The sequence below is a fragment of the Castor canadensis genome, chromosome 3 (genome assembly GCF_047511655.1).
Source record: "Castor canadensis chromosome 3, mCasCan1.hap1v2, whole genome shotgun sequence".
Lineage (NCBI taxonomy): Eukaryota > Metazoa > Chordata > Mammalia > Rodentia > Castoridae > Castor > Castor canadensis.
Genome location: NC_133388.1, coordinates 10,582,239 through 10,597,589, shown reverse-complemented (window position 1 = coordinate 10,597,589; position 15,351 = coordinate 10,582,239). Strand labels below are relative to the sequence as shown.

Here is a 15,351-nt window from a genome sequence, read left to right as displayed (position 1 = left end):
ATCCACCCATTAGTCACTTACTAGCCATCTCATTAACATTCAGTACTATCTGAGGTTTCAGGTGTACACTGAGGATTTTGTACCCCCCACACATAGATAAGGGGGACTGCAATACATTAGCACCTTTTAGAGTCAAAAGTCCAATAGGTACTGGCAAGGGTAGCGTCAGCCTCAGCCCCATAAAGTACACAGAGCACTTTCTCCTTGCCCCCAGGCCTCCACTGTTGTTCCCAAACCTGCCGTTTTCATTGAAGTGAACAACACCCAATGCTTTACATTTAGCCAGAATAGGGAGCCCAAAGACATATATTCAAAATTCACCAGAGACCTGGTCTGTGGGAATGAGGTGGGAGAGGCCAAGGTTGCCATTCAAAAGAAGAAAATTAGTATCTCCATCTCATTTCTGTCCTTTCCTGCTATGGCTATGTGGCAGTGAGGCCTGCAGGGTGTGGCTGTAAAATGTGGGGTAAAGGTGGGATCCCCCTGGCTGCTGCTTTCTGATTCTGGATCAGACCATCCCCCACCCCCCCAACCAGGCTAAGTGCTTGGAAGGTGACAGCCTGAGGCCAGAAACCCAGCCATTGCCATTGTCCATCCTGAAAGACCCAAACAACAGGAATTTTAAAACAGAAACAAAAACCAAGAGGCACTGGATTGGCTAGACATGGAGAGAGAGAGGATGGGCTGGGCCCAGCCACTTAGGTAATGTTGACAACCAGGAAGGGCCTAGGCTTCTACAACTTTCCCAAGTTCCTCAGGAGTCTCTGAGTACCATGGATCTGATCCAGCCACCTCATCTCACAGAGCCCAAGGCAGAAACAAAACCATCAAGAGAAAGAAGTCAGGAACAGCTTTGCATTAAAACACCTTCCCGGGACTGGAGGTATGGCTCAAGTGGTAGAGTGACTGTTTTACAAGTCCCACTAAAAAATAAATAAATAAAAATACCTACTCTCATATATAAAAAAAAAAGCAACTTCAGGAAAGAGACACCTGTGGATCACCAGGGTCTGAGACAGAAGGGGGAGGAGAACACAGAGCTCATGGGACCACAGGCAGGCCCCTCTGGGATGTCCAAGATTCAGGGCCACCTCGGAAGACCTGTACACCTCACTCCACTTGATACCTTGTATTCTGTGTGGTTTCCTGATCGTGAGCATCCACTAAGCTTATTTACTACTATTTTTTAAGACCTCAGGCAGGACCCTCACTAACCCTACCGTAACTGCAGTTCTTCGTCTTTCCTGAGCTATGGCCACTTTCAGCCTCAGATGAAAGTTGTAGGTGGTGTCCCAGGAAAAATGCAGGAGTACAAGGTCCTTTCAGGGAAACCTGTTGTGACCCTCAGGGCACCAGCTGACGGGCTGCAGAGCTGCTGAACATGTGGTCAGTGCAGAGAGGACAAAAACAAGGGGTCTTTTCATCCCCGGTTCCCACAATGTTCAGCTTCATACACTTTGCAGGAGATCAGGTTGCCTACAACCAGGCCAGCACTTGAGGGTACAAGCCCTTAGCTCAGTGGAAAGGGATTAGGAGTTCTGCAGATCAAAGAAGAGCCAGGCTCAGGGACCACCTTCCAGGATAGGGACACCAGCAGCAGGGCAGAGAGCATCCCCAGGGCCTCCTGACCACACTCCTGGCTGCTCCACATGATCCTGTCAGCAGGAGGAATTCCCGACAGCTGAGGCTGCAGCTTGATGCCTACTCACAGGAAACCCTGGCAAAGGGGACCAGCTGAGCTGGGAAATGCCCTCAGGAGAGGAGGAGCAGCAGGAGAATGGGGAAGGGGGGGACAGACAGGTGTCAGAGAGCACTGGAGGTCTCCTGGGCCACTGACATTGGGATCCTCCAGCCCACCACGGCTGCCCCCACCATCAATACTGCCATTGCCCTTCCAGACTGAAAAACGTGGGCCTAGAAGGAACCTTTATGTGAGGCGGGGAAGGTGGCTCAAGCCTGTAATCCTATCTACTTGGGAGGAGGAGATCAGGAAGATGGTGATTCGAGGCTAACCCAGGGAAAAAGTTTTCGAGACCACATCTCAACCAATGAGATGCCACACACCTAACTATGCAGGGAAGCAAAACAGAAGGAACAAAGTCCACATCAGCCCAGGCATAAAGCAACATCCTATCCCAAAAATAAGCCAGGTGTTGGTGGCTCACGCCTGTAATCCTAGCTACTCAGGAGGCAGAGATTCAAAACCAGCCCCAGCAAATAGTTTACAAGACCCTATCTTGAAAAAAATCCTTCACAAAAAAGGGCTGTGGAGAGGCTCATGGTGATGGACCTGAGTTCAAACTCCAATACTGGGAAAAAAAAAAAAAGGGATACTGAACTTGTTTGGGCTGGCAGAATGGCTCAAGTGGTAGAGTACCTGTGTAGCAAGTGTGAGACCCTGAGTTCAACTGCCAGTACCAAGCAAAAAAAAAAAAAAGGAACTTTCATGTGACCTTCCCAAATCACAAGGTCAGGGAAGCCCGGGCTATTAGCACCTTTCCCTAAGTGAACCTAGCATCCCACCGCCCTTGCAGGGGGGCAAGGGTGGGAGTGGGGAGTGGAGCCTGAGTCTGTGGGACCCCAGATCCAGTCTCCCTCAGGACTATGCCTCTGGGATCAGAGTAATGTCACCCTGACCACACACCACCCCCAGCAGGCTCAGCACAAGGAGGCTGCATTGAGCAGGGGGGCCAGGCCCAGGGCCAGAGCCCCAGGTGTGGCATGTAATGGACTCATCGCCAGAGATCGCTGGTGTAATGGCCCACAGCTGGACCCAAGCAGCTCATTTAACTCAGAGGGGCGCCTGCCCGCTTGCCAGTCACAGCCACAGCTGTCAGGGAGAATCAACAACACAGAGGGCAGGAGACGGCCATGCTTAAAGCTTGCAATGATGTGGTCAGGCCAGGACTGCAGCCTCTCCAGGCGTGGAGGGATGGAAGGGCATGTGGCACTGGCCTGTGTCCATTCTCCCCCCAACCTTGCTCTACCCCCACTGCTTTATAAGCCATTTTCTTTGTTTTCCAATCCTGTAGCCTTCTTGGCCTCATTTGGGGAGTAAAGAGCTGGCAGCTGGGAACCAGTTGGCTGGGTCCTGCAGGGTGACCCCTGGGAGCAGGGCTACCCCTGGGAGCAGGGCTGCCCTCTCCATGCTTGGGTCTCCTGTACAGACACATGGACCGACACACACCCTGTGGCTCATGGCCACCAGCCATCTCCTGCACGTGGGCAGGCCTGTCACTCACTGCTGCAGGACATCTGCCAAGAGCCCACTCAGGCTACAAAGGATACTGATGAAGGCCACAAGTCACATATTCTGTGGCCTGTCCACCACAGGGCCACCTAAGGCTCAGAGAAAGAGTGGGATTTCTGAGGACACAAAAGGCAGGAAAGGATCTTCATGGAAGGACTGCGGTGTACTTGTACAGCAAGTAGGTTCAGGGCCCAGGGCGAGAAGTCACTGAAGTGGAAAGGAGGTGGCCAGAATCCCTGACACCAAGCTCATATGTCAAGACTTCCTTCTATGGACAAGAGGGAGCCGAACAACCCTGGGAAGAACTGCCTACACCAGTGCTGGCCCACACAGCTCTCTCAATGATGGAATGTCCTTATCTCACTGTCAACAAGGCCTCAAACATAGGTGCCTAATGCAGCTGAGAAGCTGCAATGTTTCATGTCACCTAATTGTAATTAAACTGAAATGAAGTAGCCACATGGGGCTACTGGGCAGCTCTGGGCCAGAGTCAGAAGACCTTGCTGGCCATGGGAAAAGGAGCACAAGTTAGAAAGGCAGAGGCCCAAACCCACAGAGCACAGGAGGACAAGATGGTGACCAGCAGCAACTGGAAACCTGAGCTCCAAGACCAGAAGATAAAGGCAGAGACTAGGCTGATGTTTCCTGCCAGGCACAGAGGCTGGAGAGAAGAGGGCTATATGCTGCTATCAAAGAGGTCAGAGGTGACAAGCACACCCCTGTTCCAAGAAGACCAGGGGGACATCAAATGCTACTGAGAAGAAGCAGCTGGATTGAGCCTGAGCCCCCTTTCCCAGGGTCTGAGGTTGCCCAGGGAGAGAAGCGACAGCAAGTCCGGTCCTGGTAAAAGGAGGGAGGGGGATGGGGGGTGAGGATGGTAGAAGGGAGGGGTTCTGATTTATTGCTTTGGACAAGGAAACATGAGCCTGTTTGCAGGAAAGGAGCCAGGAGACAGACCCAAAAGGAACAAGAGAAAGGATACAATGAAAGGAGGTATCCCACAGGAGGAGCTGGGCAAGGGCTGGGGCGAGGAGGGGGGGGTGCGGGGTTGGTAACCCAGGTCTAGGGAAGAGAAGTCCTCCTCTGCCAGCCAGTACAGAAGGCATCAAAAGAGGGAGAAATTCACTTCTGAATTTTCTGTCCCAACATAAAAGTAGTGTGTGCACATTCTAGAAAATAAGGAAAGCAGGAGAAAAAGGAGAAAGGGAGGGCATGGGGGGAGCTTCCTATTGTCCCACCAGCTACTGAGAGCTGTTAAACAGCCAAGCAGCAGGGAAATGGAGCCTTGGCGCAGGCATCATGGCCGGAACCTGCCACAAAGGGCCACTCCCAGAGCGGGCTCATTAGGGAGGTGCGCCAGTGCTGTGCGCACGGTGACAGGCGGGTGCATTCAGGGCACACACAATAAGGCCCTTGTGGTGGGAGGGGGAGCAGGGCATTCTCTGGAGCCTCTGATTCCTAGACAAGAGCAGGCCTCCTTCTTGCCTTACAACCTGGGAGCTGACAGAAAGACAGATTTGGGGAGAAAAAGAGATGCATCCCCTGACAGTGATGGCCTATTTTTGGAAATGGGTCGAGTCTTCTCCATAACTACCATCTCAGTGCCACCAGCCCTGCCTATATCTGTCCCAGTGAATACAGCCTTAAAAGAGTTCCCACCCTTCAGGGCAGCCTTTGTAGTATACAGGGGAAGTCAAAAGCAGCCACCTCCACGGTGTGGCATGGCAGTCACTTAATGCTGCAGGGGCAGCAAGGTGCAAGCCAGACTATGTCCAATGCTAGGCCTGGACCAGAGTCCAGGCTTTCTGCTACAACCTGAAAGTCCCCAGCTGGACACACCACAGCCATGTCCCTAGGTGACCACTCAGCATATGTCAGTGAGGGGACAAACCTACAGGCCATTTCTCCCTCACTGCTAACATGAACTGACACCAGCCTCAGAGAGATATCCCACTATAGGACAGCATCCTCCCCAGCTGACCTGCTGACTGGACCCTGGAGCCCTACTGATGCAACCCAGCGTGATGGCCCCCACAGACCCCTCAATTTTTCTCTTGGATCTTCTTAGAAGGGCTCTGGCTGCCCAGCAGGACCCCAAGGGCCTTGGCAACCACTAGTGCCACTGCAACCAACTGAGTCACCTCTGAGGCCCAGCCCAGCGTGGGTATTTTATTCAGTTCAAAAGTGAAACCAGCGATGGTTTCAAGTGGTAGAGTACCCTGCCTAGGAAACATGAGGCACTGAGTTCAAGTCTCAGTGTGAAAAAAAAAAGCGAAACCAATATGCACCCAGGTGAGGAACCACTGATAAAAGCAACAATACGTATGTTTTAGTAATGATTAAGAGGAAAGGGGAAGGTAGGTTTGTGTGAGTTATACTACTATGGAGGTTTCCTTTTTCAGAAGTAGCTAAAGGCCATTTGGTGTCACATGTAGCAAATGAAAAAAGAAAGTGGCTTGACCATTACCCAGTTTAGAAAGCAATAGAGGGAACTCCCAGTCCTTGCCTTCCCTCATCCTCAACTCCAGCACTGGCTGCACAGTTACTACCTGCTGAAAGACTGGGATCTGCCCTCAGGTGCACTGCAGACTGAGAGAGGGACCTCAAGGCCAGGAATAGCAGCCTTGTCCCCAGCAAACCCACACCAAGAATGGGAGCTCAGTGTTCTCTGGTCCTAAACCCAGTGCCTGGCGCTTGAAGCAAAAGCAATCAGATAGGGGAGTCAGGTAATGCCATCAGGCCTTCAAGAGGAAAGACGGCCCACAGGGCTTCAGCCAGCCTTGGACAGGTCACAATCTCAATGCCCCAGTGAGGTACCTGTGTAGTCACAGGCAGCCACTCCACCCCAGCACCCAGTTGTCCTGCCCCAACCACCAGACAAGAGATAAAATGCTGGCCTTGAGGTGTAGGGAGACAACCGCCAGGAATACAAAGAGAGCTAGCCTAAAGAACCACCAAGGTGACCACATGATAGGCAGGGATGCAGCCCTGTCCTGTGGTGAGGTCTATAAGAAGTTGGAGTTGAGGGGCCAGAAGAATGAAAGGTCTCCAGGACCCACTAGACCACACCAGCCTCTCACCTTACAGATGAGAAAATGAGAGCCAGAGAAAGGAAGGGGCTGCACCCAGTCAGGTCACCAGTGGACTGAAGCTGCGGGCTCTGTCTGCATTGTCCAATCCACACGATAGCACTGGGCCTCTAAGACCCCCAAATGTGGGAAAACATTCGCTGGGGGTTTATTCTCAGGTTAGCAAATGATTCATCATGGTATTTACTGAGCAGAGAGCAGTCAGGCTATCTAAAGTTTCCACTTCTAGGTGGGCTCCTCACAGGTCATGCTGGATCCCCTCAGAAAAGCCCATCAGGTACAATTAGGGCCAGGATTGGCAACAGCCCAAGTCAAAGCCTGGCTCAGGGACTTCAGGAGCAGCAGTAGGAACTTCACAGACTTTCCTGCCCACCTGCTGCCTGGCCCCTAGTCCTGTGCCATCACCCCAACTGCAGCTGATGGACCAGGCACGCATGCCTTGGCTACAGCTGCTCTTACCATCATGCTTGCCCTCTTCTCACCTGCCTTCTTCTGCTTTACTCACCTGCTCCACCTTCAAGGCTCATCTTGGCCACCCCTTCACTGAGCTCCCAACACACCTAAAGAGCCTGAGAGCCACTCAGAGCACTTCTAAGAGGGACTCAGGTCCTGGTGAAGTCACACTAAGGGGCAAGGTAATTGGGCACTGCAGGCCAGAACAGGCTTCAGGGAAAGAGAACAGCAGCTCCTAAGCCATCCCCATCATTCATCTCTGGCCCTGTTCAACCTGATGTGGTTCACCTCTCTGCTGAGACTGCTCCTCAGTTGAAATGGGCATCCCCCTGATGCCCACTATTATGGGGGGGTGGGCCAGTGGGGATAAAACATAGCATCTCTTAGCACAGTACAGGCATGCATTTTGGTCCACCCAAAGGATAATTTTGGAGGCTGGCCCTCCGTGCCAAGGCTGGGAGTCAACAGTACCAAGGCCCAACCTCACAGGCTCACAGATAGACAGACAGGAATGACAGAGGGCTCAGGTAGGGCAGAGCAGGGTGGGGTAGCTCCAGCACCCATGAGGCCAACCCTGGGGGTGGTCCCTTTCCCACCCAGGCCTGGGTTTAAAGCTGGAGGACTCCATGCAGCTTGCTCAGAGCTTCCGGCTCTCCCAGGCCTAGCATTTCCTCCATTCTAAGATGCTGTCAGTCATGGCTGTGCTGTCTACTCTAGAAGAGCATTTCCCAACAGAGGGAGGGAGGAAGACCTGTAGCAACGCGCACATGGGGACTCCCGGACACGCCCCAGTACAAGGCAGAAGGGAAACTGGCCGACTTTGAACTGAGGAAATAGCAGCATGCCTGGACTTTGTAGAATCGGGAAGAAGGATCAGGAAACAGACCTCACTGTGCATTAGTGAACTGATGATGCTATACACCTCTGTTTACCAGAGAACATCTCCAGGAGAATGACAGCACTCCTGACCTTGTGCCCTCCTCATCAGAGGGCTAGAGATCAGTGGAGACTCACTAAGAGCAGGCATCTATCCCTGGGTGACTCAGCTCCAGACCTGCCCAGAACCCTCCCACCAGTGGGAACAGGGAACAGTGGCAGAGGACATGTATCAGTGGCTAGTTCTGAGTGACCAAGTCTAGGACCATCCCCAACTTGTAATGATCAAAGGAGCATCATATCCCTTTACCAGAGGACCTTGTTCCTCTGTTCCCAAGCCTGAGGGGAAGCCAGTGGGTCCCCTCATCCTCACATACCGGGGAGATGGGAATTAGCTGTTACCTCCCAATCTGAAACCCAGGGTGGTCCCTACACAGGTCCCTGACACTGACCCTGACTGTAGGAGTGAAAGAGTGACCATGGGCTATAACTGCCATAACTGTTCTGTGAGCATGGCAGGGTGAGGACTGGAAATGCAGATGGAGTGAGCAGGTCAGGCACAGGGTGTGAGGGTGCCAAGGTCTCCCACAGGTGCTGTCTGACCTGAGCCCCCTCAACAGTTAACCCAAGGAGGTAGGCAGACAAGTGCTGGGGGCAGAGCTTTGAAGCAGATCTGTCATAGCCATGGCCACCCCTGGAGAGCCAAGCTTCCTCACCTGTCCCCAGCCCAACCTTCACTGTGACAGTCACCAGACTGATGCCCTTGAACTGTCACTGGATGACATGAATCACTGAGTAGGAAGCAGAGAACTTGGTTGTAGTAAATGCTCACTAAATGCAGCTCGTGTTTCCCTTTCTGTTTGAAGGGCAAGCTCTCTCAGAACCTATGAACCCAGCTGCCCTTGAAACCTGTCCCACCCTCCCACCTCTAACAATTCAATTTAGCACACCCCAAAATTCCACAGAGAACCCAGGAGCTTGCACACCAATCCCTAATGAGGGGCTCCCTGCTCCAGAGCCAGCACTCCACCGAGACCACTAATCATCGGTAGGCACTGGAGTCTAAACTGGTGGCACGTTGGCGCTGCACCTGAAGGGATGCCCACAGTAGTTACCCATCCACCTCACCCACCCCACCCATCCCCCGCTGCAAGGTGATTTCCCCATGCTCACCCTCAGTGTAACTTGCAGGCCTCAGGCTCTCAACACCATGGTCTAGACCCCAACTCCAGAACTTAGCCGTTCAGCTCATTCCTGCCTGGAATGTTGTCTTCCTTCTATTCAACCTCTTGTCTCTCTGGCTCTGAGACAAGGCTGAACACAAGGCTCCACTCACAAGTGTGTGTCAGGCGTTCCTCACCCACACTCCAAGCGACATATTCATAGGGGTCCAGGTGAAAATGGAAGGTCACAGATCTCTTCCTTGAAGACCCAGTTCTAACCAGGCACTGGTGGCTCATGCCTGTAATCCTAGCTACTCACAAGGAAGAGATCAGGAGGATCTCGGTTCAAGGCCAGCCCAGGCAAATAGTTCCAAGTCCCTGTTTTGAAAAAGCCCATCAAAATAAAAGGCTGGTGGAGTGGCTCAAGGTGTAGGCCCTGAGTTCAAACCCCAGTTCCACAGGAAAAAAAAAAAAAAAAAAAAAAAGACCCAGTTCTAGGACCAAGGGTACAGAATTGGCAACTGAGGAGTACAGGCTCAGTGCCAAGGTCACAAAGCAGGTAACAAGGCCAAGAGTCACCCTGGGCATTCTGACCATAGAACACAGCCCTGGCCAGCAGGCTGCACTGCCCTGTGCAGGCCCAGTGCATACACCTTTCAGATGAGAGTAAAGACTCCTCACCTCCTCCTCAGAGGTTCAGGACTTTGCCTAAAGCTTTCAATTCACTGTGCAAACGAGCATGACAGGCACGGTACAGAAAATCCCCATGGGTGGAAAGCAGATCATGAGCAGTAGCTAGTTTCCTTGTTGGCCCTGGGGCAATATTCAACCAACTTTGTGTTTCAGGAACTCAGAGGCCCAGCATGGATGTGGGTGTTGGTGGGTAACTGTTCCAGTGAGAGAATGAAAGAACAAGAAGAGAGGAGGACCAGCCCTACGTGGAAGGGGGCTTCACACAAGGGAGCAGGAAAGCAGGCATCAGGCTCAGGGTCCAGCTTCCTGGAAAGAGGAGTGACACCTTTGCTACACAAAGCCTACTGAGCCAGCTGGACGGCAGGCACAGATGATGGGCTGGGGCTGACCGCAGGCCCCCAGCCAGCCCCTGGGGACCTAAACAAGACATTCTCCCAATACTAAGGCCTCCCTTTTGGGACCATCTGGAATCTGTGCACAACTGGGCAGCACTTCATGATGAAGTGTTGTGCCTGTGAGCTCCTCAGAGCCACCCTCTTCTGTGCATGGTGATGGGGACCTAGCACCCCAAAGCCATAGATATCCCTCAGAGTCAGGCTGGGAGGAAAGGAAAAGCTTATGTAACCCGCCCTTTATCTCCAGTGACCTTTGCTCTCAGAGCACCAGCTCAGGAAAGGCAGCCTTATTAGCTGAGCTGGGAGGCTACAGAGAAAAAGACCTATTCAGGGCCAGCGTGCTCTGTCTTTTTTTAAAAAGTTCAGACCACCCCCACTCCACCCTCCCTTTTAAACTAACAAAAAATACAAGTGGGAGAAGAAGCCCAACTAATTTTGAGATGCTCAAAAATTTAATTCAAACTTTAAAAAGTAAATGGCACCCATTCCTGGTCTCCCTGGTGGTTCTGGTTTCTCTGGGTTAGCCACAGAGGGGAGAGGGGCAAGAAGGTGGAGGAGGGGAGGACACACCCAAGGGCAAGGGTGTGCTGTGGGGCTGGCAGGATCGTGGGGGGGGGGTGCAAAGGAGAAAGAGCTGTAAGAAAATTCTGCATGTGTGGTAATGGGAATGGAACCCATGCTAAGCAATTGCTCTACCACTGAGCTCCACTCCCAGTCCTGAAAATTACTTGATTTGAAAATCACATTGGTTCCAGGGGGAAACCTGAATTTCTGATGTTTAAACTGACTCAATGTGCAAAACCAGATTAGAACGAAAAGCACTCTAGCCCCGACTTCAGTCAGCCCAAACCAGACTCCTGAAAAAGAGAGAGCTATTTGCATATGCATTCACAAGCCCGCCAAGCCCAGCCTACACCAAGGACTGCCTCGAATACAGATGTCCACCTCCATCACTGCCACTCAGAAGCCTTTCAGGGCACCCAGAAGCGCTGTGAGCACAGCATGGCTCCTGGGAGAGGACTGTGTGGTTCCCAGCTCAGAGGCAGGTACTGCCTCTGCAAGGAGTTTGGATGCGAATATTCAAGCAAGCTGTCTAAACAGCAAGCAGGGCTTGAAAGAGAAGCACAGGTATGCCCAGCAAGCCCAGAAGGGCTCCAGCAACTGCTGAGACCCACTGTGTGCAGGTGCCCACTTCTCTGATCTTATGTGGGTAAAGGCTTCTGCTTTGCCTTACAGAAGAAGGGTGTCAAAGTTGACTAATTTGCCCAAGATTCATGAAGGAGCTGAGATTCAAACTCAAGATGACCTGACCCTCTGAGTAATGGGGTTATCAACCATCTGCTCAGTGGTCACTGATAAGGAAATAACACTTTCCAGCATGGGAAAAAGAAGGCAAACCCAGGTCAGAAATCAAGAGAAGGGAGTCACCAGGGTCCCCTGATTAAACACAACAGCCAGGGATGTAAGCCAGCCCCTTGCCTAGGCAGCAGATGACCCTGGTGGAGACCCCACCCAGGCAAGGGCCCGAACCTCCCCTTGCAAGTCTGTAAAATGGGAATAACACAACCTGGTCAGGGTTCCTGTGAGGATGAACCAGGCACAAGCACAATGACTCCACTTTTGCCACCACCTGAGCAGTCTCATCAATATAAAGTTATGGTCCCAAAGAAGGGTAGGAGATAGAGGGATAAGGGAGAGTATTCAAAGGGATTCAGCTTCTATACAAGGCCTTTTCCTTGTTTTCAGGAATTCTGTACAGATTTGAGGAGGGCATCTCAAGGCCACCCATTGACTTTATGAGTCAAAAACAAAATAAGAACAACCCTGTCTGTAACTGAAATTTATAATACTGAGCTTACATTTCACCCCAAAGCAAAGCTTTGCTCAGACAAAATCTACAGCAGACCCGTCTTGTTCCAGTGGATTTGGGGAATTCTGCAGGAAACCCAACATGGTAAACCCCTATGCACCTCAAGATGGGTGGCGTCTGGCCTGGTGCTCCACTCCTGCATTATTCACTGCTGCAACTGGACCTCTGGGCCAGGCCCAGCTGTGTCTCCTTACACAAAACACTGCAAATAGGCGAGGACACTCAAGCACTCCAGTGTCCTGCAGAGCATCACTCTCGCCAAGTGTCATTGATGACGCAGCTGAAAACCAGAAACATTTCATTTCCCGGCCACAGGACTGCTGCAATCCTCTTTCATGTTGCCCTTGGGGAAACTGAGGCCCAGAAAACCCATCCCCAAAGCCCCCAGAAAGGGGAGACCAAAGAGGCCCAGGTTCTCTAAGCAGCAGGGTGCATCCTCAACAAATTAAACCACCCAAAGTTGCTGGGCTAGTCTGAAGGAGCCGGGGATGGATGCAGAGTTACAAAAAGAAACCTGAGTTGCAGAGGTAGATGGCTAACCTGTAACAAAATATCCCTCCAGACTCAGTCCTGCTCTGAACTCACAGGCTAGGAATGGTAAATAAGGAGGAAGCTGCTACACTGCCCCACCTCTGTGGATATAGTGCCCTCCTGCCCCCTCCCTTACTGAGCCTGCAAAGACCACTTGGCCACCAAACCAAACAGGAAGCATCCCTCAAGTCTTGAGCGGTCACTCTGGGGAAGGGCAGTTCTTTAAAGCCCTAGATACATTGTCTCTGTCAGGCAAACCCTGTAAGCAGTGGCTATTGCCACTAGAACTGGGAACCAAGCCTCCAAAAATGTGGAAGAACAGGGAGGCCCTGTACCCATGGTGCAGGAGAGGAGGGAAGTAACAGGCAATAGAGTCACTGATCAGAGGGCTGGGACAGGGACAGACTGCTTGGCTCCCCACAGACCCCAGGTGGGGACACCCTCTGTACAGTACCAACAGTAACAGGGACAGGCAAGAAAACCAATGCTGACCTTCTAGAGACCAAAGGCTCCTGCCACCCACACCCTGGCCACAGAAGACCACAGCACTTCCTGTAAGGCGGACCAACAGTTTACAAATCCCTTCTGGGGCGTTACCTCCACTTCAAACCCATGAGGCAAGGATCATCCTCGCCAATTTACAAATAAGGAAACTGAGGCACTCAGAAAAGTCAGAATCCATTCCAAGTACATATCCCTTGGGAAAATCTTAAACTTGGTCGAGAAAGGTCCCCCCTACGAGAAGTGCAGAACGTACAAGAAACCAGGAACCCTTTTATATTAGCTTAAGGACCTCTCACCGAGCTGTCTCCGGGTCTCAATACAGCTGCCTGTGCTCCTGCCCAGCCCACTATAAGCAAAGGAGGAATTCCAGCCATAGCACACACGTGAAAGCTGCTTGGGTTTAGGGAGCGCCTGTTGCTCCAAGTATGGGGTAAATTCAGTTGCACTTATAGGGCCTTTCATTTTTTTTCCATGAAGAACTTCCCGCCGCCTGGCAAGAATTTTCAGGCAGGATGAAGCACTCCCAGCCCAAGTCCTGCAGTCCCAGTCCAAGCCCGCAGGGCTGGACGCTAATACTGACAACTCCACAACCTAGAAACTTTCCTGGGGCCGCGCTGGGCTGTGGATTCTAAGCTGTACAGGGACACAAATCATCACTTAACCAGATCACCACCAACCCAAAGCCGCCAACGGGTGAGTGCGGGATCCCACTGCTGCCACAACAGCTGGAGGAGGGGTCTGGGGTGGCGGCCGCCCCCCACCCCCGGCACAAGAGGGATAGGCGGGGATTACCGCCTCTCACCACCCCTGGGCCCCCGCAAGGACCCCAGACTGGGGGAGGGGCTGCAGTCGGACCGACACGCGCCGCTCCGCCTGCGTTGTTCTTACCGTGCAGGCCGTTGGGGATGCTGCGGTGGTGCGAAGGCGCAGACAGGTCGTCCAGGGACCGGCGAGTGGCTCCGGCCTTGCCGTCGATGGCCTTGTGCGGACCGGAGGGCAACAGCGCGGGTGGCATATGGTGGTGGTGGTCGGGGCTGCCTCCGCTACCCGCGCTCGACGTGCTGCTGCCATCGCCCACGTCTCGGGCCCCGGAGCCCACAGCGCCGCCAGCCAGCGGCCCGCTCAGGCTAGCCTGGCTGTCGATGGAGCTGCGGGAACCCGCTCCGCCGCCGGCGCTGCCCGCGCCCCCCGCCGCCGCCAGCGCCGCGCGCTCCTCGTCCAGCAGCAGCACCAGCTCCTTCAGCTCCAGGTTCTCCCGGAGCAGGGCCTCCTGGCGTGCCTCGAGCTCCCGCAGCTTCTGCTGAGAGCGGGCCACCTCGTGCCACACGGCGCCGGCCGCGTGGCGCCCGAAGCGCTGCCACTCGCGCGCCAGCTTGCGCCCCTTCTGCCGGTCGTCGTCGAGGAAGCAACAGAGCTCGCGCAGCTCCTGGTTGTCGTCCTGCAGTCGCTGGTTCACGTCCTTGAGGCCGCGGATCTCCAGCAGGTGCTGCTGCAGCCGCCGGTTCACGTCGCGCATCAGGCCGCCGTGCTCCAACATGAGGCCCACCTTCTCGCCCTCGGCGCGCCGCAGCCGCCGCGCCAGCTCCTCCTTACTCCAACGCAGCAGCTCTTCGTCCGGCACCTGGCTAAGCTCCTCCGACGCCGCTGCCGCCGCCGCCGCCGCCGCCGGGGGCTTCGCCATGGCGAGGCCGTCACCGCAGCATCGCCCTAGCTCTCACCGTGCCGGCGCTCCCCGCGCCGGGGTTTCGCTGGGCCGGTCCGCGCGCGGGCGGGGGGCGGCCGGGGGCGCGTGCGGCCCGCACGGCACCGCCTCGCACGCCCTCACGCAGCTCTCGCCTGGGCCGCCCGGGAGCCCGCGCGTCTCCGGGCTCGGGAGCGGAGACCGCTGCTGCGTCGGCGGCTGCTGTGCCCGGGCTCTCCGGGCTCGGGCGAAACAGGAGGAGGCCCGCCCCCAGCCCAGCTCGCGGAGCCCCAACCGCCCCGCCCACCCCGGGCGGGGAAGAGGCGGGGCGGCGAGCCCTGGGCCCACCTCCGAGGGAAATGCGGGGGGCTGGCAGAGGCACGGTCTGCCCCTAAGGTGCCCTAGGTCTGTGCGCCCGCCCGCCCGGCGCTCTGCCAGAGGCGCTTTCGAGCCGCGGTCCCGCCCTCCGGCCCGTCCGATTGGGCCTTTCCGGGGGTGTGTGGGAGGGGCGGGGCGCACACGGGGGGAGCTGCGAAGATGGTACCGTCCATCTGCTGGGCTTCCAACTCCCCCTGCACACTCCGGGCGGTTCAAGTTTCTGCTCCGAGAGCACGCGGCCTTGGCCAATCCCAGGGCTACAGGGCGCTTTTAAAATGCAGGTACGACTAGGGAGAGGAGGGGGGCGACGACGGTGGGAAAGGTAGGGCAGGGCTTCCCTTAAAGGCGACGAGCGGAAATGTGAGCCTAGCCCCCCTCCCGGGCCCGCGTCCCCCGCCCTCTCTTTCTCACCCCTAATAAACAAATGCCCACGGTCCTGGCGGCAGCTCTCTTTCTCCCTCCCGGAGG

At 54.5% G+C, this 15,351-nt stretch overlaps 1 protein-coding gene across 2 annotated transcripts in view; it reads right to left on the bottom strand.

Moving 5' to 3' along the window:
• Nucleotides 1-14,584, bottom strand: part of Ccdc85c (coiled-coil domain containing 85C) — a 76,186-nt gene extending 61,602 nt beyond the window's left edge. The window contains exon 1 of one of the 2 annotated variants that reach the window (XM_074067182.1): nt 13,713-14,584. In XM_074067182.1, the coding sequence (XP_073923283.1) occupies nt 13,713-14,505 (793 nt within the window). In that variant the 5' untranslated portion in view covers nt 14,506-14,584. The remainder of the gene's footprint in view (nt 1-13,712) is intronic. The other variant, XM_020176207.2, reaches the window with a different exon arrangement.
• Nucleotides 14,585-15,351: the final 767 nt, after the last annotated feature.